Source organism: Citrus sinensis, chromosome 3, assembly GCF_022201045.2.
Source record: "Citrus sinensis cultivar Valencia sweet orange chromosome 3, DVS_A1.0, whole genome shotgun sequence".
In the NCBI taxonomy this organism is placed as follows: Eukaryota; Viridiplantae; Streptophyta; class Magnoliopsida; order Sapindales; family Rutaceae; genus Citrus; species Citrus sinensis.
In genome coordinates, this window is record NC_068558.1 from 37,499,905 (window position 1) to 37,526,957 (window position 27,053).

The following is a 27,053-nucleotide window of genomic DNA, read 5'->3' on the forward strand; positions in this document are numbered from 1 at the left end:
TGTGTATATATATATATATATATATATATATATATATTACAAGGAATTGGTTTGAAAATTTGGAGAGGCTCTGGTAACATGTTTCATATATAGTTTGATCTCGAAACCTTAGCGTAAGGTTGAATCAATATTGTATTAATTAGTAAATAAGCGATTTTTTTTTATTGAAATCCTAGTTTATTAGTGTTTTAGAATAATAATAGGCTAAGGGGAAATGACTAGTTTATTAGTACAAAACTGGCTATTCCCATTTCCCAACGCCAGAAGCAGAAGAATGAAATAAAATAATCAGGAAATGACAAGTCAGGGCCACGTTTGGAACCCAGGTGAAATGGGAAGAAGTCATTCAATTCAACCGAGAGAAGAGCGCAAAGTATTTTTCATCGTTAAATAATTAAATTTTCTTTTTAAATGGAAAGATAAAGAATTTAATGATTTGTTAAAAAAATAATAATTGATGAACTGGTTAGACAATATAATAATTATAGTCCTCTAATATTAAGATTATTAAATATAGAATTTATATAAAAGTATCTTTATTGTAGGATAATTATTACTTTTCAAACTGTATGTAATTTTAAAAAATTATTAATTCAAGTATTATTATGAAAAATTGAAAATATTAAAAAATGAAGCTTTTCAATGATACGAGACATAAGGTGGCTGACTAGTTTGTGAATACTTAAAGACAGTCCTATTTCCTAATTGGATTAAATTCTATTAATTATATTAAATCCTATTAATTATAAATAAAATTAACCAAAAAAAAGTATTAAATATGTCAGTTGTGCAAAACTAACACTATTAAGAAGAAGATAATTGATGACTTCAGAAGCTGAAATGTTCGCAGGGAGAAGACAAAGTCAACTTATTGTTAGCCATTTAAACTACAAGTTTCATGTATATAGGAAACTATCCGTCTTTAAAATGATTTTCTTTTTCTTTTTTTCTTTTTTTTGCTAATCATTCATAATTTAAATAATTCAAAATGATTTATATCGTTTATTTGAATTATCCACATTTATCATGGATAAAATCTATCAAATTGAGCCAACAAAATTGAAAAGCAAAGATGTACTAATGAGATATTTTACAAACTATATGATGTAGAGAACATTTACCGTATGTATAATATAAATAGGAATAATGTTGTACAAATGCAAACGCAGTCACAAATAACCGCTAATTTTCAGCGCTAATAAAAAATCCTTTTAAGCATAGCAAAGGCGTTATTATCTCGGTTAAGTCACAAAATTTAAATTTAGGAGTAATATCTCCCATGTCCCACAGCAGGTCAAACAAGGCACCCTCGTCAACCGCACCATCAAAAGGTTTTTTTAATGCTAAGTAATCACGAGCCATTCTTGCGAGGGTCGGATAGAATGGAGCATTGCCACGCCACCAAGCTAGTTTGTCAAACTTTTTGACCGCTGGTACTTTAAGCTCTTTCATATACAGATCAAGTTCTGATTTTGGTGATGAAGTGGCGTCTAGCATTTCATATGACTTTGAATTGCTGGAGTCCGTTGCTGCATATGCATCATAAACGTCTCTAAAATCTTTATTCACTTTCTCAATGTATCTATCAGCATCCCTGCCATAAATCTCTTTGTAACGAAGTTGCAGACCATCCATTTTGAGCCGTGGGTCAAGAATTACTGCAATAACTCTAACCGAATAATTTTTGCTAAAAAATAGATCAATAGCTCCCTTCATCACTTTTTGGCATAAAAGACAATCTTCAATTGTGTGGTTGCATCGATCCTTTAATATCTTATGCACGTACGGAAGATCTACAATTATTGGAATATCACGTCTCTCCCACGAGATGCTGATACTAACATCCTCCAAGAGTTTCAAATGCTCGTACGTGGCAGTTACCTCATCCCATTTTTGTTTACTTAAATTAATTGACCTAAACTCGGAATCGAATTGCTCCAGCGCTGAAAATACTTCTTTCACGTCCACTGCAGACTGAAAATACCCGAAACCCCAGACAGGAGGACCATAATCGAGCATGGAAATCGCTAATCTTACGGCACCGTCCAACTGAATTAGTTTATCTGATGTTGACTTGTTTTGCACATAAGCAGCACACTCCTTTATGGACCGTATCCCATCCCCCACGTAATCTTCGGATTTCAATACGCTACCAACATAATCCCTTAAATAATACGTACTAAGTAGGCACCCGGCAAAAGGAAGTGAACGTCGATGACTAAACCAACTTTCCATCTTTCCAATTTCGTTATACAGACCGTCTGCTGTATCAATTTCAAGAGAAAGAACTAGAGAGCATATATTCATGTCGATCTTCCAATCCATACATGATTGTTTCACAGCTTCTGTGAAATTCTTGATATGATCACGAGGACAGTGCCAAAAACTAATAATCTTGCTCTGCCGTTCCCAACTAATAATCTTGCTCTGCCGTTCCCAACTATCATCAATATAGTTTACTACCAAGAGACATCCATCATCCATATCATCCATACCTCTGTTGCGGCAAACAAGTTGTATGATCACGAGGACAGTGTAAACAATCTTGATCTACAATTATTGGAATTTCACCTTTCCACAAGAAGAAGTCGGCACCAACATCATTCAATAATTTCAAATGCTCGAACGTGGCAGTTACCTCATCCCATTTTTGTTTACTTAAATTAATTGACCTAAACTCGGAATCGCATTGCTCCAGCGCTGAAAATACTTCTTTCACGTCCACTGCATACCGAAAATACCAAAAAAAACCCCAGACAGAAGGACCACGTTTGAGACAGGGAATCGCTTGTTTTACGGCACTGTCCAACTGAATTAGTTTATCTGATGTTGACTGGTTATGCACATAAGCAGCACACTCCTTTAAGGACCGTATCCCATCCCCCACGTAATCTTCGGATTTCAATACGGAATTAACATAATCCCATAAATAATACGTATTAAGTAGGCACCCGGCAAAAGGAAGTGAACGTCGTTGACTGAACAAACTTTCCATCTTTCCAATTTCGTTATCCAGACCGTCTGCTGTATGAATTCTAAGAGAAAGAAATAGAGAGCATATATTCGTGTCGATCTTCCAATCCATACATGATTGTTTCACAGCTTCTGTCAAATTCTCGAGATCATCACGATGTAGCCAAAAACTAATAATCTTGCTCTGCCGTTCCCAACTATCATCAATATAGTTTACTTCCAAGACACATCCTGTGTAGCGGCAAACAAGTTGTAAAGTGAAACGACAAGAGAGGTTATTAAGAAATTGGCAAAGTTTTTCCTTCTCTTCTTGGTAGAGTTGGAGTATTTCATCCTTCCTCGATTTTAACACCCATGGATCCAAATCCTGCCAATCCGGCCAATCCTCGCATTCCTCATCACGAGCATCTCCTTCTGTACCGGAGAAGTGTTTGATCAGACCGCGAACAGATTTTTCTTTAATTAGACTGGCTAACTCTTTTGTTTTGATTGATGGGGATAGTGATTGATGTTGATCATCCCTATCACGACCATCAGATCCACTTTTTCTCTTAAGGTTAGCAGGGCATCTCTGTAAATGATTGTTGAGATGTGTGGTTCCTTTCTTGCTTGAACCGTCAAACGTCTTCTTACAATGTTTGCATTCGGCCTTCAGTTTTCCATCTGCGTCTGGGTACTTTATCATCTCATTCCAAACCGGTGAAGGCTTTTTCCTTTTCTTAATAGCTGATGATGATGAGCTTCCTACATTCGGATCTCCCTACATAGTTAACAATTCTCAAATAAGATAAGGATTCATTGCATTAAGTTTAATTAATCAATTAAGTTTACCAATTTAATTATCTGATACACGGACGTACAGAGGTAAAACAAAACATATCAATTAATCTGCACTTGAGATTTTAATTAGTGATTTGTCAAAGATACATACAACTAATTGGATAATTTTGAATCAATTGTACGCAAAGATGCCATCTAAATAAAATTGAATATATGAATTATTATTAGATTTCTGAGCAAAGTTTTGTGAAAAATCTAAATTTAACGATTGATCCAAACGATAAATTCGCGCGCCCGCAAACAAAAATCTTATAATCCACTGCTCAAAATTCAAATTTATAATTTGTTCAGGGAATGAAAAACAGAGCAAAAATTTGATTTAGATTTCGTTCTCAATTTTTCTCACCATGCTAATGCCGTTAATTTTTCCACACCAACAAACAAATAAATAAATAAAGGTATGAAAGAAAATAAGATGTAAGCTGAAATTAGATTTAATTAAGCATTCTCTGTTTACTCACTTGTATTTCTATAATTAATCAATTAATTTTTTTATTAATCTATACAGAGCAAGACATACGCACCTCCATGGCCAGTAGAGTAGCAGTTACCAGTTAAAAGCTTGAATTCACAGGCTGCAAAACAAACAGATAACATACCCGTTACCACATCAAATTCACTCTTTTTTTTTTCAATTAACAAAACAAATTAAAGTGTGTGTGTGTTTATAACTCAATAATAATAATAATAATAAGACAATTAAATGTATGATAAAATGAAACAAAATCAAAACAAAATGCTTACTTGACAGTAATTAGTTGCTGATACAATTGAATAAGAGCTGCAGATCCTGCTTTATTAGTTGTCGTCCTCCTTCCAAGTTCCAACCTCTTATCTCTTCAATCAGAGAACTGGTTTTATTCTATCTTGTGAACTCTCAGTGTGTATGTGTATATATATACACATATAAGTCTTCGAATCTCCGAAGAAATAAATAGATATTTGTTTACATAAAAGTCTTCGAAGCTCCGAAGAAGTAAATGAGCAATATTAAAAGTCTATAATGAATGACAATATGGACCACAAAGCTAATGACAAAAGCTGATTAAAATGGGATCACTTTTTTTCTTTTCTCGCAATTTCCTCACATGGTTGACTTTTACTTTAGTGAATTTTTTTTCGCTTACCTTCTCTTTGTTTTTGGTTTTGGTTTTGTTTTTTTTTTTCTTAATTCTAAGTAATCGGTACTTTAGATATGTTTATTTTTTAAATCTAAAATAAAGGATAAACAACAATCAATTTTTTTTTTATAAACTAAGATGTGGCGTAAAAGTATTAACTGAATAAACTCTACATGATTTATATAATTATTTTTATTAATTGGATTTTAATTATATAATTTTTTCATATTTTTCGTTCCACCAAAATTTTTCTCTTCCAGCAACCATAGGAGCATCGTCCGTTTAAAAATCGATTCTATTCGACTAATCCATTAGAAATTTGTAAGATCTACTGAATTGATTAGACCGAATTTAATAGTTATAGGCTTATAGCACATTCTCCACTTGAGGTAAAAAATATTACTCCTCAAATTTTCCTTTTTACCTCGAGATTCTCTTAAAAATTTGGCCCAAACACACGCTAACTTGACCATAAAGTGTCTTTGTTATTGTTTATTCAATTCTATCTCAAAATTCCACCAAACTTGGCCCAAACGAATTCTTGTTATTGTTTATTCCATTCTATCTCAAATTCCATTAAAATTTGGTCCAAACTCCAAACGAACTCTAACTTGACCGAAAATTGTTTTTGTTTTTGTTTTTGTTTATTAAAAAAAAAAAAATGGCGGCTGTGGCCAGACGGCAACACGTTTTTTTTTTATATCTATTTATTAATTTAAGATGTGAGAAAATTTAAAATTTTGGGTTTTCATGTTTTACTTATTAAAATTTTTTATTTTAAAAATTAATAGAAAATAAGAATTCGGGCATTCAAGTTCAGTGTCAACCCAGTTCATTGTAAAAAGAGGGGGGTTTTATTGTGTTTTAAATTTCGTTCATTTTTCCTTCACTAAATGCCGATCATTATAAATTAAATGCGCCGAAATGTCTCAGCTCCATCTAAATTAACCCCAAAAAAAAAGGTTTAGGAATATAATTTTGTGTACATTCTTAAAATTATACAAATCTACGTGACTATTTAAAAAAACAGTAGGGATGTTTGGTTACTGGAAGTTATAGTAAAGATATCTTGAGCCATTTAACAGATGCAGGGACCGGGTGCATTTTTATTTTGTTTCTCTATATGATTGAAATCGGAATATTTGTTTTTTCACCACGGAATATTCTGTTTCAGAAGTAGTTTCAGTCTTTCAGGTTCTTTTTTAAAATCTTTTAATTTTTTTCAATCTCTTCTACTTTTTGTCATTTGAGTAGTGCTAAAAAGCTAGAGAAATGAGATGTGGTCCATGTGGCGGGCCCTGACCGACGCTCAGATGAAAAAAAAAACAGCTAGAAAAGATAAGGGTCCTAACTATAATTTAACCTTTTAAATAAGAAAATTATATTTTCGACCCTCGGTTTACATATATTGTTTTTTTTTAATTCATGGCTGTACCTCTTCCTCTTCTATCAGAGAACTGGTTCTATTCTATCTTGTGAGCTCTCAGTGTGTAAATGGATATATATATATATACATATTTGTTTATATAAAAGTCTTCGAAGCTCCGAAGAAATTAATGAGCCTTATTATAAGTCTATGAGATAAGCTGCCTGACAATATGGTCCAAAAGGCTAATGAGATAAGATGGCTGAAATGGGGCCACTTGTTCTTTCCTCGCAATTTCCTCATGCAGGCCACCTTTTACTTCCGTGTTTTCTTTTGCTTACCTTTTGTTTGTTTCCCCTTTTTTTTGAAATATATTTCTAAGTAATACGTACTTTAGATGAGTTTTTTTTTAAATCTAAAATAATGGATAAACAACCATCAATTTTTTTATAAACTTATAGTGGCATAGAAGTATTAATTGAATAAATACCACATGATTTTTATAACTATTTCTATTAATTCAATTTTTTATTCAAAATTTTTACGTTATATTAATTTATATAAATAATGTGTGATTCTGTCATTATTTAAGAATTAATTATGAAATGATTCTATTGAGAGTTTATGTAAACTGGTATCTCTATGTATCTATATTGTACAAGAGATGAGACTAATCAAAATGCTACTCAAACAATTTAGACAAATTCAACTAAAATTGAAAAATTAAAATAACATAAAAGACTTACTAAATTGGTGCTAAAGCACAGTCCCAAGAAAAAAAAAATGGTTCTAAAGCACGTAACGTCACGAGCACTCAATATACTTTCTAAATATAAACAGAGCCTTCGAAGCTCCGATGGGGTTCTTACTTATCATTTTCATTTTTTTCCTTTTCTTTTCTTTTTGTTCTCTATGGATGAGTAGACTTAAAAGAAACCGAAACACTATAGTCAAAAAGTTAATGTGAATACTACAAATTAATAATAAAAAATGACGGTTTGACGTTACTTTTGAATGTTTAAAAATAATTTTAAGAACTTAAAAGTTAATTTTAGTATAAAAAAACTTATGAAATCAGCCCCTATCGTAGTTTTGAAAAATACGGTGAGAAAAGTTTTTTAAAATTTGATTTTAGTAATAAGTTTTATCTTTTTAATACAATTTCATAAACATCCTTATAATTACTACATAAATTCAAAGCTATCCTATTCAAATTGAAAACAAAATAAATGTTTCGATAAATTTTTATTTTAATTCTTTTTATAATTCACACATTCATTTATCCTTTTTTTTCCCCTCGTATTTTTTGTTTCACCAAAAGTTTTCCCTTCCAGCAACCATAGGAGCATCGTTGGTTTAAATATCTGTTCCATTCGAATATTCGAAATTCCACGTAGAAATTTATTAGTTATAGCACATTCTCAACTTGAGCTCAAAACCATTACTCCTCAAATTTTTCTTTTTATCTCAAGATTTTCGGCGGTGTTTGGTTGGAAGGTGAGGAATGGAGAAAGGAAAGTAATTTAATTTTTTTTTATTTTCTTTATTTGATTTACCATAATTTATAAAAATTTAATTTTTATAAAAATTTAATATACATCATAATGTGCAATTTAGATTCCATATTAAAAGTGATAAATTTGAATTCCTCTCATATTGGAAATCAAAACATCCAAAATTACCCATTCAATCTTTTATTAACTTGTTTAATATTATCAAATAATTATTATTTACAATTTTATTTTATCAATTTAATATTGTAAATAATTAATTTTATATTAATAAAAGTTAAAGCAATGATTTAAACAATTTAATAAAATCACTCTATTTATTTCATTAAATTAAAAAAATAGATATACGAATTTAATAGTCGCCGGACCCCCATCATTGCCGCTGCCGGACCGCCGCCTCCGCCGCCAACACTCACGCGTGGGACGTCACCTCCCGTACCGTTGAAGTCGCCTGCCGACGATCAACGTCATTATACCATCATAAAAGTGAAAAAAATGAAGTCATCTTCCTCAAATCCAGTTAAAAGCAATTGGAAAACTTTCTCACTATCTCAGATCCGGACGAACATCAAGTATTTCGGCCAAATAAGTTATTTCAATATATAGATCGTCTGGTTCTGATAATTTTCATATAATTCTAGAGTTGAAATGACATGGTATGGTGGTGGACGGCGGCTCCAATGGCGGCAGCGGCGGCAACTCTATTTTTTGTTGTTCAAATAAAAATTAAAAATTATGATATATTAATTAAGAAATTATTTGTATTATGTCATAATTTATTTAGAAAAATTAAATTAAACTAATTTTAAAATAAAATTATGTTAATAAAATTTTTTTAATAGAGTTTAATTATAAATATAATTATATTACTTAAACTAATTTTTTTTATTAATTATTTATGTAGTAGATTAAATAATTTATTGTTTAATTTTTTGAATTATATTTATGGTAAATATTGGAAGTTCAACACTAAAGGGTGAAATTGTCCAAATAAAAATTAAGATATTTCCTTTCTTTATATAATTTTGTAACAAATCAAACATTAAAAAAGAATTTCGATATACTCTCCTCTCCTTTCTTCCACTTTTCACTCCTCTCATTTCCTTACTCTTTAAACCAAACATTACCTTAAAAATTTGGCCCAAACAAACTCTATATATATATATATAACATGACCATGAAGTGTATTTGTTGTTGTTTATCCATTCTACTCAAAATTCTATTAAATTTTGGCCCAAACGAACTCTTACTTGAGCATAAAGTTTTTTTTGTTGTTTATTTAAAAAAATGGCACTGTGGGCAATTGATGACAACATGTTTTCTTTTTTTAATTTGTTTATTAATTTAAGACGTGACAAAATTTCGAACTTTGGTTTTTCATGTTTTACTTATTAAATCTTTTTTAATTTTAAAAAAATTTAAAATTAATCTATAGTGGGAATTGGCACATTTAAGTTCAGTTTCAGCTCAACTCATTGTAAAAAGAGGGGATTTTACAGCGTTATAAATTTTACTCATTTTTCCTTTACATCAGGAGGTATTGAGTTTCACAAACATGTTTTACCCATAACTTTATTCGCCCATCCCGTTTTTAGAAAATTGTTACAACGAAGTCTCCATTATTTTAAAAAATTCAAAAAGAGAGGTTTGAAGAATAAATCAGTTAAATTCATCTTCAATTTTTTTGCAACTATTTTTTATTATATTTAACCACTAAAATTTTTTCAATATAAATTTTGATATGACTATTTTATCTTTATAAGATAAAATTACTGAAATACCTAAAAATTTATTTTGGTTTCAATAGTTTTTTTTATACAAAATTTATCGTATCTAAATGATATATAAGTACTACTTTGTTAGTATGATCATTAATATTCAATTATGAGCAAAATGTATTTATAACATGCGAGGAATTGAAAATTTCTAAAGTTTATTTAATACATAGTATATTCTAAAACACAAAACTAAATGCCTAAATTATAAGCTACAGTAATGCATATTTCTTGGAGTAATTTAGTCTTTTTTATATTATAAGGGTAAAATTGTTAAATTGAACTTATCTCAAAGTAACCTCAAATGGCCAGATATTACTAAAAGGCCGAAAAAAAATTATAAGAATAATTGAATAAATTAGCTGTTCAAACTTATTATTAATACGTAATTTTATAAAATGATATAAATTCATTGTAATTATCTTATTGTAATGGCTTGTACGGGAAAGTGGCAATCTAGTTGTGTTGATTATTTCTTTGAATATTTTGCGTAAACAAATAGTAGTCACAACTAAATTAATTAAACCGCGTGGTCTATTTAAGGGTTGTGAGAAAAATGTTTAATCGTTACTTTATACACGCTTACAAGTGTAAAAAACTTCATTTTAGAGTTATTTTCGTTTTCTAATCACTGTGATTCAGTTAATAAATCATTAGTTGGATGATTAAGACTTAATTCAATTCTGTTGGATTTAGTTGTTAAACACCAATAATAAATAAAGTTTGAAAGTTTTTTTTAATATTAAAATATTTAAAATATCTTCTACTTATTTAACAATTTTATTTTATTCTTTTTATAACATAATTTTACAAACTGTATCTATTAAAGTGATTTTATAATTTTTGATAAAAACTCCTATTAACAATCAAACAACTAAATTTTTTAAGTAAAAACTCTACTTCTAAAAGATTTACTAACAAAAGCATTATTTAAATAAATTTTATTTGAAAAATTTATTAGACAGCCTAAATTTATTCATAATAATATTCATACATATGCTTGAAAAGTAGTAAATTAATAAGGAGCAGTACTTAAGTCCAGGGGCACAAACGACGTCAATTCGAACATGGTGATCGAATCCAAAAGCATAAAGGTTAAGAGCTTAAAATATTCTTTCCTTTAGACAAAATCCATCGAATCATCATTTTTCTTTTAATGGGTCACATACATCTCGAGAAATCAAAGAGAAACTAGAATCTGAAACGTTTTGTCCCAAATAGTCAAAATTGATGGATAACATTATCTTATTCCATACGTTAACTAATAAGTTAATTAAAATTTAAAATAAATATACATCTACCGGGGACGAAAGTTTTTCTAAACTCGGAACTTAGAAAAATCCGACCCCACAAGATCTGTCTATAAATAACAACAGCATATATATATATATATATATATGCTCATCAAGCATTTTTGAAATAGGAGGAAACTGCAGTAACGAACAACATATTTTCACTTAATTAACCCACAATGGACGAAGCCACTAAAGTCCCTGAATGGCAGAATGTGATCATGGCATTTTGCTTTACATTAGCTCTTGGAATTGCTAAATTGTTTGCTAAAGTTCAATCGGAACTTTCTCCTTCATTCACTCACCTTTCTTTCCCTCTTTGTTTCAAAACTTATTGTCCACAAGCTTATCTTTGCATCCAAGGTGCTGGAGAAAGTTGCTGTCATTGTTGCTGCCATTGCGTTTGTCTTGGTCGCTACAGTCCCATACTCTGAGAAAGCTTAAGTTTGCAGCTTGGGCGTCTGCAATTTCAGTGAAGGAAACGTCGAGCTCATCAAAAGGTTCTGTGTTCCAGCAGCTGGCTCTACTATCATTTCCTTTCTTCACAAATATGTTTGCTTCTGTCGTCGATCTTGATACGTACGATTAAGATCAAATTTTCAAAATAAGGCGGCCGTATTATCATTTGGGTTTGATGAATAAATGTTTCCGGTTATGTATAGTTGTTGTATCACAAATTAAGTTTAAGTTGTGTTACTTCAAATCTTATTTATATGAGCGTTTGTGCTACTATTGTGTTGTATTATGAAACTGAATTAATTACTTGATAACATCAGTCTTGTGTGCTTTAACTACCGCGTTTGTGCTATTATTGTGTACCGCGCAACTGTTGTTAAATTGATCAACTGAATTAGTGATTTTATTATAAGCGAAAAGAAGAAGAAGAAGGAGAAAAAAATCTCAATTTCTCATTCATCAGAAAATTAAAAAAAATATATAAAAACTTTCTTATAATTAACAAACATTTCTCCCACGTCTCAGTCTAAGACTTCAAATTTTTTTAAATTTCTATTCTTAATTAGAAGGATAAACTATGTTCGATTATTAATTGTTTATTAGTTGCTGCCTCAGGCTTTTAACCCCATCAAAGAGATCCACTCACGAGCAAGTTAATCTAGTAAATTGTTATTCAATATACCTTTCAATGCAAGTCAGCGAGTCATCCAAGACTCGTAAAATTATTACACTGCGTGGACCTTAATTAAGTTTTGTGAGAGCCTAAACTAATTTATTATGAGAGAAAATTGAAATATACAATAAAATTGTGCTAGATAATTCTATGTTTTTTTCATATTCAATTATAACCATGCAAAAACTTTTTTAAAGAAAATTGAGATGTCGTAATATACACTTATTTGGTCATTTTAGATTGAGAATTATCACGAATATTATACAAATTAATCAATCCTAGTATTTTTTATTCTTGGATTGATTAAATCTGAAGCATTATATCAGAGAGAGCACTTGACTAACAAATGTTGGGAAATATTACAAGTCCAATTTCACACTTAAACTGAGTGCACACGTAAGCAAAAAGCAAATATCAGAGTCTTCATTTTCCTTCATTCGGTTGTCAAACTCTCTGCTCAATTTTGAGGTTGATCCGACATTATAATCACAAAGAACCAGAAGATGATATGTGCGTACAATCAACTGCAACAAAAGGGGAAAAAAATACATGACAAAATTGTTCGGACCATTAAAAAAATCAAAGAGTAGATAAAGATTTAAACAAGAACGTAAAGGAATTCATGTGTAGTTCTGAAATTGGAGTACCTGTGTGGTTATGAAAATAAACATAGTTCAAGAAAATTCACGGGGATCAAAGACGAGTTTGAAATTTAGGTATGTCGGCTACCAAGTGCCAATATTCTCCTTTGTCCTTTTTGCACCTTTCCTCTAAATAAGGACATAAATAGATACTTAGATACACAAGTGAAGGAGGCAGGACATTCTCCGGAAAAGATCTTAGAACTGGACATCTGGGGAGCTCAAGTCTTTCCAATGAAGTCAGGTTGCCAACAAAGGACAGGGATTCCAGTTGAGGAAATTCTCTGATGTCCAGTTTGACTAGAGAATTAGGAAGCATTTGGAATGACACATCGTTTTCCCATCCTTCTGCGATGAAGAGTTCTCTAACTGAGGTGAGGTTGTGGAAACCCACATCGAAGAATAATTTACAGATGTTTGGGCCTTCAATCTTTAGTGTTCTGACTTTGGGGGGAAACCAACTTCCTCAGGAATGGATGCTATGTGTGGACAATCTCGTATTTCTAAACGTTGAAGAGAAGAGAGATTGTACAAGCCGTTGGGCAGGGCCGTTGGGCAGGGCCGTTGGGCAGGGCCGTTAGATATGGACAACCGAAAAAAGGAGCTCGCTCAGATTTGTGGGCAACCCTCCTTCAGCAATATAAACCAAAAGAGAGCCAACCATCGAAATCCTTGTAATGTGGCTAAGTTTTTGCAGACCATCCAGTAGTGATTCTTGATTAGGGATCCTAATTTCCTGGGGCAGAATTTCCGCTCGACTCCTCCAGCCCTGAATTTGAAGAATCAGAAACAGCTGCTTCAACAGGATGACTTATCCAAGCCACCTCACTAAACCCATCAATTTCTAGTTCACAGAGTGGGGGGAGCGCCGTATATGACACCAACAATTGCTCACAACTCGTAATGACAATCCTTTCAAGTGAAGAAAATCGCTGGGGCAATCTACCTTTCAGTTTTGGACATCTTACAATAGAAAGCTCTCACAAGCAAGGAAACCCTTTAGCAGCTTCTTGGTCACCACCAGCAGTACCCCAATCCGCTCCTCCCATTCTTGCATATCCTCGAAACAAAGAGTCTCCAGTGATGGAAAAGGCTCTGAGCAATAGTTTCCACAAAACTCCAGACCAACACTCTTTACTTTGGCCATGCCTTTGATAACAAGATTCTTAAGCGAGGGCAAGTGACCAACTGATGGCAAGGTGGTACATTGGTTACAATTTTTAAACCTTAGTACCACTAAATTTTCAAATGAGGACTGACCTAACCAAGCTGGAAATTTTGTACCACCATAACCCCGTACTTTCAGCTCTTTCAGTCCATAATGAGGTTTTAACATCTCAAAAACACAAGTTTGGATTTCTGCTACCATGAATCGCTACTAGTAGTACTATTACCCCATTTCGGCGATAGCGCTTCAAGTTTCTTCTTGCCATTTAATTGAGCTTCCTTGGCATCTTCAGCATCATTAACATTCTCCAAGCCTGAAATAGTCAGTTTCTCTTGAAGATGCATCAACGATCTCAACTCTTTTAAGCCAGAGCAATTGCCTTTACCCACAACAAATTTGGCCAGTGTTCGGAGACTCGTCAATTTACCAATTCTCAGAGGCATCTCCTCCAATAAATTCGAATGTGAATCTTTTAGATGCCGCAGGTTGACAAGGTTCCCTATGTCTGGAAACAACTTCTTTAAACGGTAACAATACTCTAAAATGAGTGTGTAAATTATAAAGAGTACTGACCGATTCAGGCAAAACTTCAATTGCAGTGTGGGAAAAGTCAAGATACCGTAAATGCTTCAACTCTGCAATGTCATTCGGAAGCTGAAAGATCTTATAGCCGCACAAAGATACGACTCTCAGCCGCCGTAGTCTTGGTACGAAAATGCCTTTTTTGTGCCCAGTCGCAGTGCTAAGAAAGTTCGAAAATATTCAACTTCGTGGAGCCCCTCAAACCTTTTGATTCCATCAAATCGGCTAGTGAGATAAGATAAATGACGAAGATTTCTAGAAAATCTCCGTTCATTGTTCCCATCCCACGTACTCTCCATACACCAGCATATTTCTCCAGAAGCCCAACAAGCAAGATCGTGAATAAGGTCGTGCATCAGAAACCGGGACGCATCTATCTTTGACTGTTGGAAAAATGACCTTGAATGGAGCCCTTGAAAAGACTTGCGGCCGAATTCTTCCATTTGCTTCCCATATGTTTCATGTTGTAACAGGCCCTCTGCCATCCACAGTAAAACTATTTGCCTCTCATCGAATCTGTAGCCCTTCGGAAGAAACGAACAATAAGCAAAACATCGTTTTACATATGAAAGAAGACAGTAATAGCTAACCCCTAAAGCACCCCTAAATCCCTTAAATAATGCGTATGAAGTAGGCACCCGGCAAAAGGAAGTGAACATCGTTGACTAAGCAAACTTTCCATCTTTCCAATTTCGTTATCCAGACCGTCTGCTGTATCAATTAGAAGAGAAAGAACTAGATAGCATATATTCGTGTCGATCTTCCAATCCATACATGATTTTTTCACAGCTTCTGCCAAATTCTCACAAGGACAGTGCAAAAAACTAATAATCTTGCTCTGCCGTTCCCAACGATCACCAATATAGCTTAATACCAAGAAACTTCCATCATCCATATCATCCATACCTGTGTTGCGGCAAACAAGTTGTAAAGTGAAACGACAAGAGAGGTTATTAAGAAATTGGCAAAGTTTTTCCTTCTCTTCTTGGTAGAGTTGGAGTATTTCATCCTTTCTCGAGTTTAACACCCATGGATCCAAATCCGGCCAATCCTCGCATTCCTCATCACGAGCATCTCGTTCTGTACCGGCGAAGTGTTCGATCAGATCAAAAGCAGATTTTTCTGTAATAAGACGGGCTAACTCTTTTGTTTTGATTGATGGGGACAGTGATTGATGTTGATCATCCCCATCACAACCATCGGATCCACTTTTTCTCTTAGGGTTATCTCGGCATCTCTGTAAATGATTTTTGAGATGTGTGGTTCCTTTCTTGCTTGAACCGTCAAACGTCTTCTTACAATGTTTGCATTCGGCCTTCACTTTTCCATCTATGTTGAGCTTTCTCATCTCATCCCAAACCTTTGAAGCCTTTTTCCTTTTCTTAATAGCTATGTGGCCTACATTCGGATCTCCCTACATGGTTAACAATTCTCAAAGAGCGAATTGCGTGGGATATGGCTGTTTTCCCTCAAAATACCCAAAATATACCTTCATATATTAAAATTGCTAGCTTTACACATATATACTTAAAAAGATCAGGGAAAATACAAAAATAACCTTAATAAAAATACTCGACTTATTTAATATACTTACTCGACTCATTTAATATTTTTACTCGACTTCTTACTAGACCATATACTCGACTTAGTTAATATGCTTACTCGACTTATTTAATATTTTTACTCGACTTCTTACCCGACCATATACTTAATTTATTTAATATGCTTACTCGACTTCTTACCCGATCATATACTCGACTTATTTAATATGCTTACTCGATTCATTTAATATTCTTACTCGACTTCTTACCCGACCATATACTCGACTTATTTAATATGCTTACTCGACTCATTTAATATTCTTACTCGACTCTTACCCGACCATATACTCGACTTACTTAATATTTTTACTCGACTTATTTAATATTCTTACTCGACTTCTTACCGGACCATATATTCGACTTAATTAATATGCTTACTCGACTTATTTAATATTCTTACTCGACTTCTTACCCGACCATATACTCGACTTAGTTAATATTCTTACTCGACTTAGTTAATATTCTTACTCGACTTCTTACCCGACCATATACTCGACTTCTTTAATATGCTTACTCGACTCATTTAATATTCTTACTCGACTTCTTACCCGACTATATACTCGACTTCTTTAATATGCTTACTCGACTCATTTAATATTCTTACTCGACTTCTTACCCGACCGTATACTCGACTTATTTAATATGCTTACTCGACTCATTTAATATTCTTACTCGACTTCTTACCCGACCGTATACTCGACTTAGTTAATATTCTTACTCGACTCATTTAATATTCTTACTCGACTTCTTACCCGACCATATACTCGACTTCTTTAATATGCTTATTCAACTCATTTAATTTTCTTACTCGACTTCTTACCCGACCATATACTCGACTTCTTACTCGACCATATACTCGACTTCTTTAATATGCTTACTCGATTCATTTAATATTCTTACTCGACTTCTTACCCGACTATATACTCGACTTATTTAATATGCTTACTCGACTCATTTAATATTTTTACTTGACTCATTTAATATTCTTACTCGACTTCTTACCCGACCATATACTCGACTTACTTATCTCTAATTCTTACTCGACTAAATTCTCGATTTACCCGACTTCGTACCCGACTTCTTCCTGCACTGATTCTTCAATCACTCATAACTTAAATGTAGTCTTAAATCCCTACATTGAAATAGTGTGTGTGTGTGTGCAAGCACAAAAAATGAATAATGTACTACTAAAATTCATAAATCATTAGGAAGTACACTTATAAGAAAAATAGAGAATGGTGAGAGAAGCCCAAAAAAAAGAAACAATGGGAGAAGAGAGATGTGAATTCTTAGTTTTTTTAAGGTTATTTTTGACTTTTCCTATCTTCATAAGGTATATGTATGTAATAGGGTATAAATTTGGCATTTAAGGGTAAATTGAGGATATTTAAATAAAAAACCCATTCTCAAATAAGATAAGGATTCATTGCATTAACTTTAATTAATCAATTAAGCTTACCAATTTAATTATCGGATACACGGACGTACAGAGGTAAACCAAAATATAACAAGTGATTTGTCAAAGATACATACAACTAATTGGATAATTTTGAATCAATTGTACGCTAAGACGCCATCTAAATGAAATTGAATATATGAATTATTATTAGATTTCTGAGCAAAGTTTTGTGAAAAATCTAAATTTAACGACAGATCCAAACGATAAATTCGTGCGCCCGCAAACAAAAATCTTATAATCCACTGCTCAAAATTCAAATTTATAATTTGTTTGGGGAATGAAAAACAGAGCAAAAAATTGATTTAGATTTCATTCTCAATTTTTTCACCATGCTAATGCCGTTAATTTTTCCACACCAACAAACAAATAAATAAATAAAGGTATGAAAGAAAATAAGATATAAGCTGAAATTAGATTTAATTAAGCATTCTCTGTTTACTTACTTTTATTTCTATAATTAATTAATTAATTTTTACTTTTATTTTGAGAATTAATTAATTAATTAATTTTTACTTTTATTTTGAGAATTAATTAATTAATTAATTTTTACTTTTATTTTGAGAATTAATTAATTAATTAATTTTTACTTTTATTTTGAGAATTAATTAATTAATTAATTTTTACTTTTATTTTGAGAATTAATTAATTAATTTCTTATTAATCTATAGAGAGTGAGACAAACACACCTCCATGCCCAGTAGACCAGCAGTTACCAGTTTAAAACTTGAATTCACAGCCTGCAAGACAAACAGATAACATACCAGTTCCCACATCAAATTCACTCTATTTTAATTCAATTAAATAAACAGAACGGTGGGTATATAACTCAATAATAATGATAATAATAATAAAACAGTTAACGATATGACAAAATGATACAAAATTAATACAAAAATGCTTACTTGAAAATTCTTGGTTGCTGCTAGAATTGAATGAGAGCTGCAGATCCTGCTTTATTATTTCTCTTCCTCCTTCCAAGTTCCAACCTCTATCTTGTGAGCTCTCAATGTGTATGTAGATACAGATATGGATCTCTCTTTATATAAAAGTCTTCGAAGCTCCCAAGAAATTAACGAGCACTATTACGAGTCTCAAAAAGCTAGTGTGAAAAGCTGACTAAAAATGGGGTCACTTTTTCTTTTTATCTTAAGATTCCCTTAAAAATTTGGCCCAAATAAACTCTAACATGACCACGAAGTGTATTTGTTGTTGTTTATCCATTCTATCTCAAAATTCTATTAAATTTTGGCCCGAACGAACTCTAACTTGAGCATAAAGTGTTTTTTTTCCTGCTTAATTAAAAAAATGGCGCTGTGGGCAATTGATGACAACATGTTTTCTTTTTTAGTCTATTTTTAATTTAAGAAGTGACAAAATTTCAAACTTTGGTTTTCATGTTTTACTTATTAAATCTTTTTTAATTTTAAAAAATTAAAAATTAATCTAAAGTGGGAATTGGCGCATTTAAGTTCAGTTTCAGCTCAACTCATTGTAAAAAGAGGGGGTTTTATAGCGTTATAAATTTTAGTAATTTTTCTTTTACATCAGGAGGTATCGAATTTTACAAACATATTTTACTCATAACTTTATTGGCCCATCCCATTTTTACAAAATGATTACAACAAAATTTCCATTATTTTAAAAAATTCAAATAGAGAGGTTTAAAGAATTAATTAGTTAAATTCATCTTCATTCTTTTTTTTTTTTTTGCAACTATTTTTTATTATATTTAACCACGAAAATTGTTTCAATATTAATTTTGATATGACTATTTTACCTTCATAAAATAAAAGATCAGGCCGGCTGATGACGACCATTGGATTGTTCTTAACGGCTACTTCCGCGTGATTGGTGGAGTTCCGACACGTGGCGGGTGTTTGATAAAATTGTGGTGCTGTCGGTATCTTGTTGCGTCAATTTCTTCTTGGAATTTTTTTGGGTGAACTCCCGAACGGCCTTGAAAATGTGGCAAAATTATGTTATAACTGTGTTATAGTGTCACAATTGCTTTTAGCTGTTGGATCCACAGTTATAATTACATTAGTTAAATTTAATAGCTGAAAGTAATTGTGATACCATACCACAGTTGCAACATAGCTGAACCCTTGAAAATGACGATCAATGATTCAATGGTGGGAAAGTTCCCATTTTCTTAGAGCAATGATAAAGAAAATATGAACTATGTAATTAAAGTAGTTTTGCATTAAGAAAATGATTCGTTTTAATGTTAACATCCAGTCAACAGTTATTGTATTGAATTCTCGATTAAGACATCAACGTTTAAAAACTTTTAATTTTGGAAAATAGAAAATGATCATCAAATGATTCAATGGTGAGGAAGTTCTTATTTTCATAAAATAAGAATCAAACTGGAAGGTAAAGAAAATACGAATTGTGTAATTAAGTATTTTGAATTAAGAAAATAGTTCAATTTAATGTTAATATTTGGTCAACAATTATTGTACTGAATTCCGGTTAAGACATCAACACTTAAATTTATAAGTTTGAAAATGAAACTTTTATTCACTCTCATTAGCACCATAGATTTAAAATCATGAGAAAGACAAGGGGCAGTGTGTAGTTATCCTTTAAAAAAAATCTTTTGATTATATTGAGCAATTTCCTACCATAATATGATCATTATATTATACATTTATCCTTTCAAACATTTTGGATTACAGTATTGGAATGTGAAAAATTCAAATGATTATCCATCATGACCTCCACTAATACAGTAGAGTACCAGAGAAGAAATCTAGTTGAGGTTCGCACCAAACACCTGAATTGGGACAGAGCAGAAGCAAAGCAGTTGAGTACAGTTGGCTTCATTGGACTTCAGTAATCAAATTGTCTCCAGCTTACACTCCACTAGATTAATGAGGCCAACTGTAAACCCAAATCTGCCTAAAATTGGACTAAAAGTTCAATATTGGAGAAATTGCGTTAAAGCCCTTGATCATGGAACTTCACCTTTAGAGATACGTTGGCAAAGAAAAGAAATTTACAGTATTTTTTCAAGTATAGCTTGATTAAGGACCAATGCTCATCTAATGTTTTTTTGTTGATTTTTAAAAGGTATGAGTGGTAGTTATTAGATAAGAATATATAGATAATTAAATCTCGACCGTACAATGTAAAAATGTACGTATGACTGAATATTATAAAAAAATTAGTATATTTATATAAATTCATCTTTAAAATTGAATTTTATTCGGGTCAAGGCTAATTAGAGATGTGTGCTTGTGCATTGTGAGTTTTATTTTTTAACTTTTTTTTAAAGATGTGTTTTTTATACTGAAGAGTGGGAAAAAAAAGGAAAAGAAGAAGAGAAATCATGTGTTTAAATGCATCAATTAAGCGACATTAATATTTAACACGTACAACTCTTGACCGACATTAATATTTAACATGAGTGGTAGTTATTAGATAAGAATATATAAATAATTAAATCTTGACCGTATAATGTAAAAATGTACGTATGACTGAAGATTATAAAAAAATTAGTATAGAAAAGATCACCATTTATGTAAATTCATCTTTAAGAGATTGAATTTTATTCGGATCAAGGCTAATCAGAGATGTGTGCTTGTGCGTTGTGAGTTTTATTTTTTAACTTTTTTTTTTTAAAGATTTGTTTTTTATACTGAAGAGTGGGAAAAAAAGAAAAGAAGAAGAGAAATCATGTGTTTAAATGCATCAATTAACCGACATTAATATTTAACACGTACAACTCATTGTTTGGCCTAACTAGGTAGCTCAAAATACTTTTCCGATTAAAGCATAAACAATTTTTGAAGATGGAACGACACAAAGTCCACAAATCACTAGTAGTTATGCTGCCTTCACATAGATTGTTGTTGCAAGGTCGACACCCTCAATTTTATAAATAATACATGCTTCCATCACACCCAAAAATTCTCCACTTTTTCATTAACACTAATAAAATAAATCAATTCTCACTCGTTCCTACGTGCAATTGGTTTGAAATTATGATAGGCTTTTGTATTTCATTGTTTGACCCGAAAGTTTAGGTAATGATAAATATTATGTTAATTAGTTCTAGTTGGATTAGATTATGTTGATTATCAATAAAATTAAGAAAAAAAAAAGATAAAGTATTAGAATCTGTCAGTTCTCCAACTTATGTGTAGATTATTTATTTATTTATTTTTGCGGATAAAGTTCTTAGTTCATCAAGAAGAATCTGATTGTTAGAAATATAATTATTATCGATAATTTATGATTGTGACTAAAATATTCCACAGGGAAGAGACAAGATATGCTTTTTTGTTAGCCATTTAAATTACAAGTTTCCATGTATTCATGTATTTAGGAAACATATATGTTTTCGTGTGTTTTTGAGCTGGCTTCAACCGATTCTCTTTTTTAATTTTCAATTAGAAAATAAATTAATGTCTTACATTTGGATCTCCCTAATAGTAATAGCCACCCTTCAATCATGTCCTCGCACACGCTGCAAACCTAAAGATGATAAGACAAGCACATTGGTTAAGCAGCACGCAGATGATTTATTTTCATTTACTTTTCCTTTTTTCTCCCAAATTGTTTTTTGATATGATAAAATATAAAAATCTATGTATATTTTTCCAATAAAGCAGGTGTGTAGACAGCATATTCTTTGGTTTAGGGCTTATTCAATAATACTATGAAATTAATTTTAAACAATAATAAATTTAAAAGATTTATCAGACTTCGATATATCTTTACAAATTTTATTGAGTTTGTGGACCATTAACAGTTAAATTAATATTAATATTTATGGGCTATATTCAAGTTTGCAAAGCCCAATTCTTTAAATTTGTATTTCAAAATTTTGGATGTGAGGAAAGTGTAAATATATTGGGGGCCAGAGTGCAGTCTAGTGGGGACCTGAATGAAAACTTAACTAAACTTAAATGATTTTTTTTCATCACTTGAGTCCCCTCAGGCCGCAATATGAATCCGCCCCTGCAGTTATCAATAGCCACTAGCCCAGTATACCAATATTCAATTAAATAGACTTAAAAATCTATTTTCTTCATTTATTACAAAATTAATTTAATTTGTCTTCTCAATTTATGTTCATAAATTTACATAATTAAATTTAATCTACAAATGATCCTAAATCCTAACTCGTGAACTTTTAATCAATCCAATCCTTAAATTTGATTTGGTAACATGTTTCATATATAGTTTGATCTCGAAACCTTAGCGTAGTATTAATTAGTAAATAAGCGATTTTTTTTATTGGAACCCTAGTTTATTAGTATTTTAGAATAATAATAGGCTAAGGGGAAATGACTAGTTTATTAGTACAAAACTGGCTATTCCCATTTCCCAACGCCAGAAGCAGAAGAATGAAATAAAATAATCAGGAAATGACAAGTCAGGGCCACGTTTGGAACCCAGGTGAAATGGGAAGAAGTCATTCAATTCAACCGATAGAAGAGCGCAAAGTATTTTTCATCGTTAAATAATTAAATTTTCTTTTTAAATGGAAAGATAAAGAATTTAATGATTTGTTAAAAAAATAATAATTGATGAACTGGTTAGACAATATTATAATTATAGTCCTCTAATATTAAGATTATTAAATATAGAATTTATATAAAAGTATCTTTATTGTAGGATAATTATTACTTTTCGAACTGTATGTAATTTAAAAAAATTATTAATTCAAGTATTATTATGAAAAATTGAAAATACTAAAAAATGAAGCTTTTCAATGATATGAGACATAAGGTGACTGACTAGTTTGTGAATACTTAAAGACGGTCCTATTTCCTAATTGGATTAAATTCTATTAATTATATTAAATTCTATTAGTTATAAATAAAATTAACCAAAAAAAAAGTATTAAATATGTTAGTTGTGCAAAACTAACACTATTAAGAAGAAGATAATTGATGAATTTGATGACTTCAGAAACTGAAATGTTGGTAGGAAAAGACAAAGTCAACTTATTGTTAGCCATTTAAATTACAAGTTTCATGTATATAGGAAACGTATCTGTCTTTAAAATGATTTTCTCTTCTTTTTTTTGTTAATCATTCATAGTTTAAATAATTCAAAATTATTTATATGGTTTATTTGAATTATCCATATTTATAAGGGATAAAATCTGTCAAATTGAGCCAAAAAAATTGAAAAGCAAAGATGTACTAATGAGATATTTTACAAACTATATGATGTAAAGAACATTTACCATATGTATAATATAAATAGGAATAATGTTGTACAAATGCAAACGCAGTCATAAATAACCGCTAATTTTCAGGGCTACTCAAAAATCCTTTTAACAATAGCAAAGGCGTTATTATCTCGGGTATTCCAGGAAATTGATAAATACAGTCTACGTCATGGATCAGGGCAAACAAGGCATGCTTGGCAGCGGCATCAGCAGTAGTTATTTCTAATGCTAAGTAATCACGAGCCATTCTTGCGAGGGTCGGATAGAATGGAGCATTGCCACGCCACCAAGCTAGTTTGTCAAACTTTTTGACTGCTGGTACTTTAAGCTCTTTCATATACAGATCAAGTTCTGATTTTGGTGATGAAGGCCTCCCCATGGCGTCTAGCATTTCATATGACTTTGAATTGCTGGAGGCGGTTGCTGCATATGCATCATAAACGTCTCTAAAATCTTTATTCACTTTCTCAAGGTATCTATCAGCATCACTGCCATAAATCTCTTTGTAACGAAGTTGCAGACCATCCATTTTGAGCCGTGGGTCAAGAATTACTGCAATAACTCTAACCGAATAATTTTTGCTAAAAAATAGATCAATAGCTCCCTTCATCACTTTTTGGCATAAAAGACAATCTTCAATTGTGTGGTTGCATCGATCCTTTAATATCTTATGCACGTACGGAAGATCTACAATTATTGGAATATCACGTCTCTCCCACGAGATGCTGATACTAACATCCTCCAAGAGTTTCAAATGCTCGTACGTGGCAGTTACCTCATCCCATTTTTGTTTACTTAAATTAATTGACCTAAACTCGGAATCGAATTGCTCCAGCGCTGAAAATACTTCTTTCACGTCCACTGCAGACTGAAAATACCCGAAACCCCAGACAGGAGGACCATAATCGAGCATGGAAATCGCTAATCTTACGGCACCGTCCAACTGAATTAGTTTATCTGATGTTGACTTGTTTTGCACATAAGCAGCACACTCCTTTATGGACCGTATCCCATCCCCCACGTAATCTTCGGATTTCAATACGCTACCAACATAATCCCTTAAATAATACGTACTAAGTAGGCACCCGGCAAAAGGAAGTGAACGTCGTTGACTAAACCAACTTTCCATCTTTCCAATTTCGTTATACAGACCGTCTGCTGTATCAATTTCAAGAGAAAGAACTAGAGAGCATATATTCATGTCGATCTTCCAATCCATACATGATTGTTTCACAGCTTCTGTGAAATTCTTGATATGATCACGAGGACAGTGCCAAAAACTAATAATCTTGCTCTGCCGTTCCCAACTAATAATCTTGCTCTGCCGTTCCCAACTATCATCAATATAGTTTACTACCAAGAGACATCCATCATCCATATCATCCATACCTCTGTTGCGGCAAACAAGTTGTAAAGTGAAACGACAAGAGAGGTTATTAAGAAATTGGCAAAGTTTTTCCTTCTCTTCTTGGTAGAGTTGGAGTATTTCATCCTTTCTCGAGTTTAACACCCGTGGATCCAAATCCGGACAATCCGGCCAATTCATCCGTTCCTGATCACTAGAGAAGTGTTTGATCACACCACGAACAGATTTTTCTTTAATAAGACTGGCTAACTCTTTTGTTTTGATTGATGGGGATAGTGATTGATGTTGATCATCCCCATCACGACCATCAGATCCACTTTTTCTCTTAGGGTTAGCAGGGCATCTATCTAAATGATTCTTGAGATGTGTGGTTCCTTTCTTGCTGTCAGCGTCAAACGTCTTCTTACAATGTTTGCATTCGGCCTTCAGTTTTCCATCTGCGTCTGGGTACTTTATCATCTCATTCCAAACCGGTGAAGGCTTTTTCCTTTTCTTAATAGCTGATGATGATGAGCTTCCTACATTCGGATCTCCCTACATAGTTAACAATTCTCAAATAAGATAAGGATTCATTGCATTAACAGTTAACAATTCTCAAATAAGATAAGGATTCATTGCATTAACTTTAATTAATCAATTAAGTTTACCAATTTAATTATCTGATACACGGACGTACAGAGGTAAAACAAAACATATCAATTAATCTGCACTTGAGATTTTAATTAGTGATTTGTCAAAGATACATACAACTAATTGGATAATTTTGAATCAATTGTACGCAAAGACGCCATCTAAATAAAATTGAATATATGAATTATTATTAGATTTCTGAGCAAAGTTTTGTGAAAAATCTAAATTTAACGACTGATCCAAACGATAAATTCGCGCGCCCGCAAACAAAAATCTTATAATCCACTGCTCAAAATTCAAATTTATAATTTGTTCAGGGAATGAAAAACAGAGCAAAAATTTGATTTAGATTTCGTTATCAATTTTTCTCACCATGCTAATGCCGTTAATTTTTCCACACCAACAAACAAATAAATAAATAAAGGTATGAAAGAAAATAAGATGTAAGCATTCTCTTAGATTTAATTAAGCATTCTCTGTTTACTTACTTTTATTTCTATAATTAATCAATTAATTTTTTTATTAATCTATAGAGCAAGACATACGCACCTCCATGGCCAGTAGAGTGTTACCAGTTAAAAACTTGAATTCACAGCCTGCAAAACAAACAGATAACATACCCGTTACCACATCAAATTCACTCTTTTTTGTTTCAATTAACAAAACAAATTAAAGTGTGTGTGTTTATAACTCAATAATAATAATACTAATACTAATAATAATAATAAAACAATTAAAGATATGATAAAATGAAACAAAATAAAAACAAAATGCTTACTTGACAGTAATTAGTTGCTGATACAATTGAATAAGAGCTGCAGATCCTGCTTTATTAGTTGTCGTTCTCCTTCCAAGTTCCAACCTCTTATCTCTTCAATCAGGGAACTGGTTCTATCTCGTGAGCTTTCAATGTGTATGTCGATACATATGTATAAATCTATTTATATAAAAGTCTTCGAATCTCCGAATATAAAAGTCTTCGAAGCTCCGAAGAAGTAAATGAGCACTATTAAAAGTCTATAATGAATGACAATATGGACCACAAAGCTAATGACAAAAGCTGATTAAAATGGGATCACTTGTTTTTTTCCGCTTACCTTCTCTTTGTTTTTGCTTTTGTTTTTTTTTTGTTTTTCTTAATTCTAAGTAATCAGTACTTTAGATAAGTTTTTTTTTTTTAATCTAAAATAAAGGATAAGCAACAATCAAATTTTTTTTTTATAAACTAATATGTGGCGTAAAAGTATTAACTGAATAAACTCTACATGATTTATATAATTATTTTTATTAATTGGATTTTAATTATATAATTTTTTCATATTTTTCGTTCCATCAAAATTTTTCTCTTCCAGCAACCATAGGAGCATCGTCGGTTTAAAAATCGATTCTATTCGACTAATCCGAGATTG

General features: G+C 31.8%; 3 protein-coding genes across 7 annotated transcripts in view; all 3 read right to left on the bottom strand.

Annotated features, from left to right (window-relative positions):
- LOC107176221 (zinc finger BED domain-containing protein RICESLEEPER 1-like) overlaps window positions 1–26,570 on the bottom strand; it is a 58,898-nt gene extending 32,328 nt beyond the window's left edge. The window contains exons 1-3 of one of the 3 annotated variants that reach the window (XM_052437985.1): window positions 26,423–26,570; window positions 26,194–26,240; window positions 23,645–25,548 (exon numbers count right to left, since the gene is read on the bottom strand). In XM_052437985.1, the coding sequence (XP_052293945.1) occupies window positions 23,725–25,548; window positions 26,194–26,199 (1,830 nt within the window). In that variant the 5' untranslated portion in view covers window positions 26,200–26,240; window positions 26,423–26,570 and the 3' untranslated portion in view covers window positions 23,645–23,724. Of the gene's footprint in view, window positions 1–4,557; window positions 4,713–23,644; window positions 25,549–26,193; window positions 26,241–26,422 lie in introns of those variants that run through there. The other 2 variants (XM_052437987.1, XM_052437988.1) reach the window with 2 other exon arrangements.
- Window positions 1,075–18,550, bottom strand: LOC127901217 (uncharacterized). 3 transcript variants are annotated; one of them, XR_008053356.1, is made up of 4 exons: window positions 18,361–18,550; window positions 18,145–18,195; window positions 12,655–15,812; window positions 12,215–12,531 (listed from the first exon to the last, which is right to left on the bottom strand). XR_008053356.1 is itself a non-coding variant. In XM_052437991.1 (3 exons), the coding sequence occupies exons 2-3, from the start codon at window positions 18,148–18,150 to the stop codon at window positions 2,486–2,488; spliced, it is 1,254 nt and encodes a 417-aa protein (XP_052293951.1). In that variant the 5' UTR covers window positions 18,151–18,195; window positions 18,361–18,491; the 3' UTR covers window positions 1,075–2,485. The 3 variants fall into 3 exon arrangements, 1 of the variants encoding a protein (XP_052293951.1); XR_008053357.1 differs by having other exon boundaries at window positions 12,655–15,887; window positions 18,361–18,503; XM_052437991.1 differs by lacking the exons at window positions 12,215–12,531; window positions 12,655–15,812 and adding an exon at window positions 1,075–3,733 and having other exon boundaries at window positions 18,361–18,491.
- LOC127900812 (zinc finger BED domain-containing protein RICESLEEPER 3-like) lies at window positions 1,183–2,484 on the bottom strand. Its single transcript, XM_052436053.1, has one exon. The coding sequence runs from the start codon at window positions 2,482–2,484 to the stop codon at window positions 1,183–1,185; it is 1,302 nt and encodes a 433-aa protein (XP_052292013.1).
- Window positions 26,571–27,053: the final 483 nt, after the last annotated feature.

Bases quoted from the DNA above. Each gene is read 5' to 3' on its own strand.
- LOC127900812 (XM_052436053.1), bottom strand. From the start codon at position 2,484: ATGGATGATGGATGTCTCTTGGTAGTAAACTATATTGATGATAGTTGG.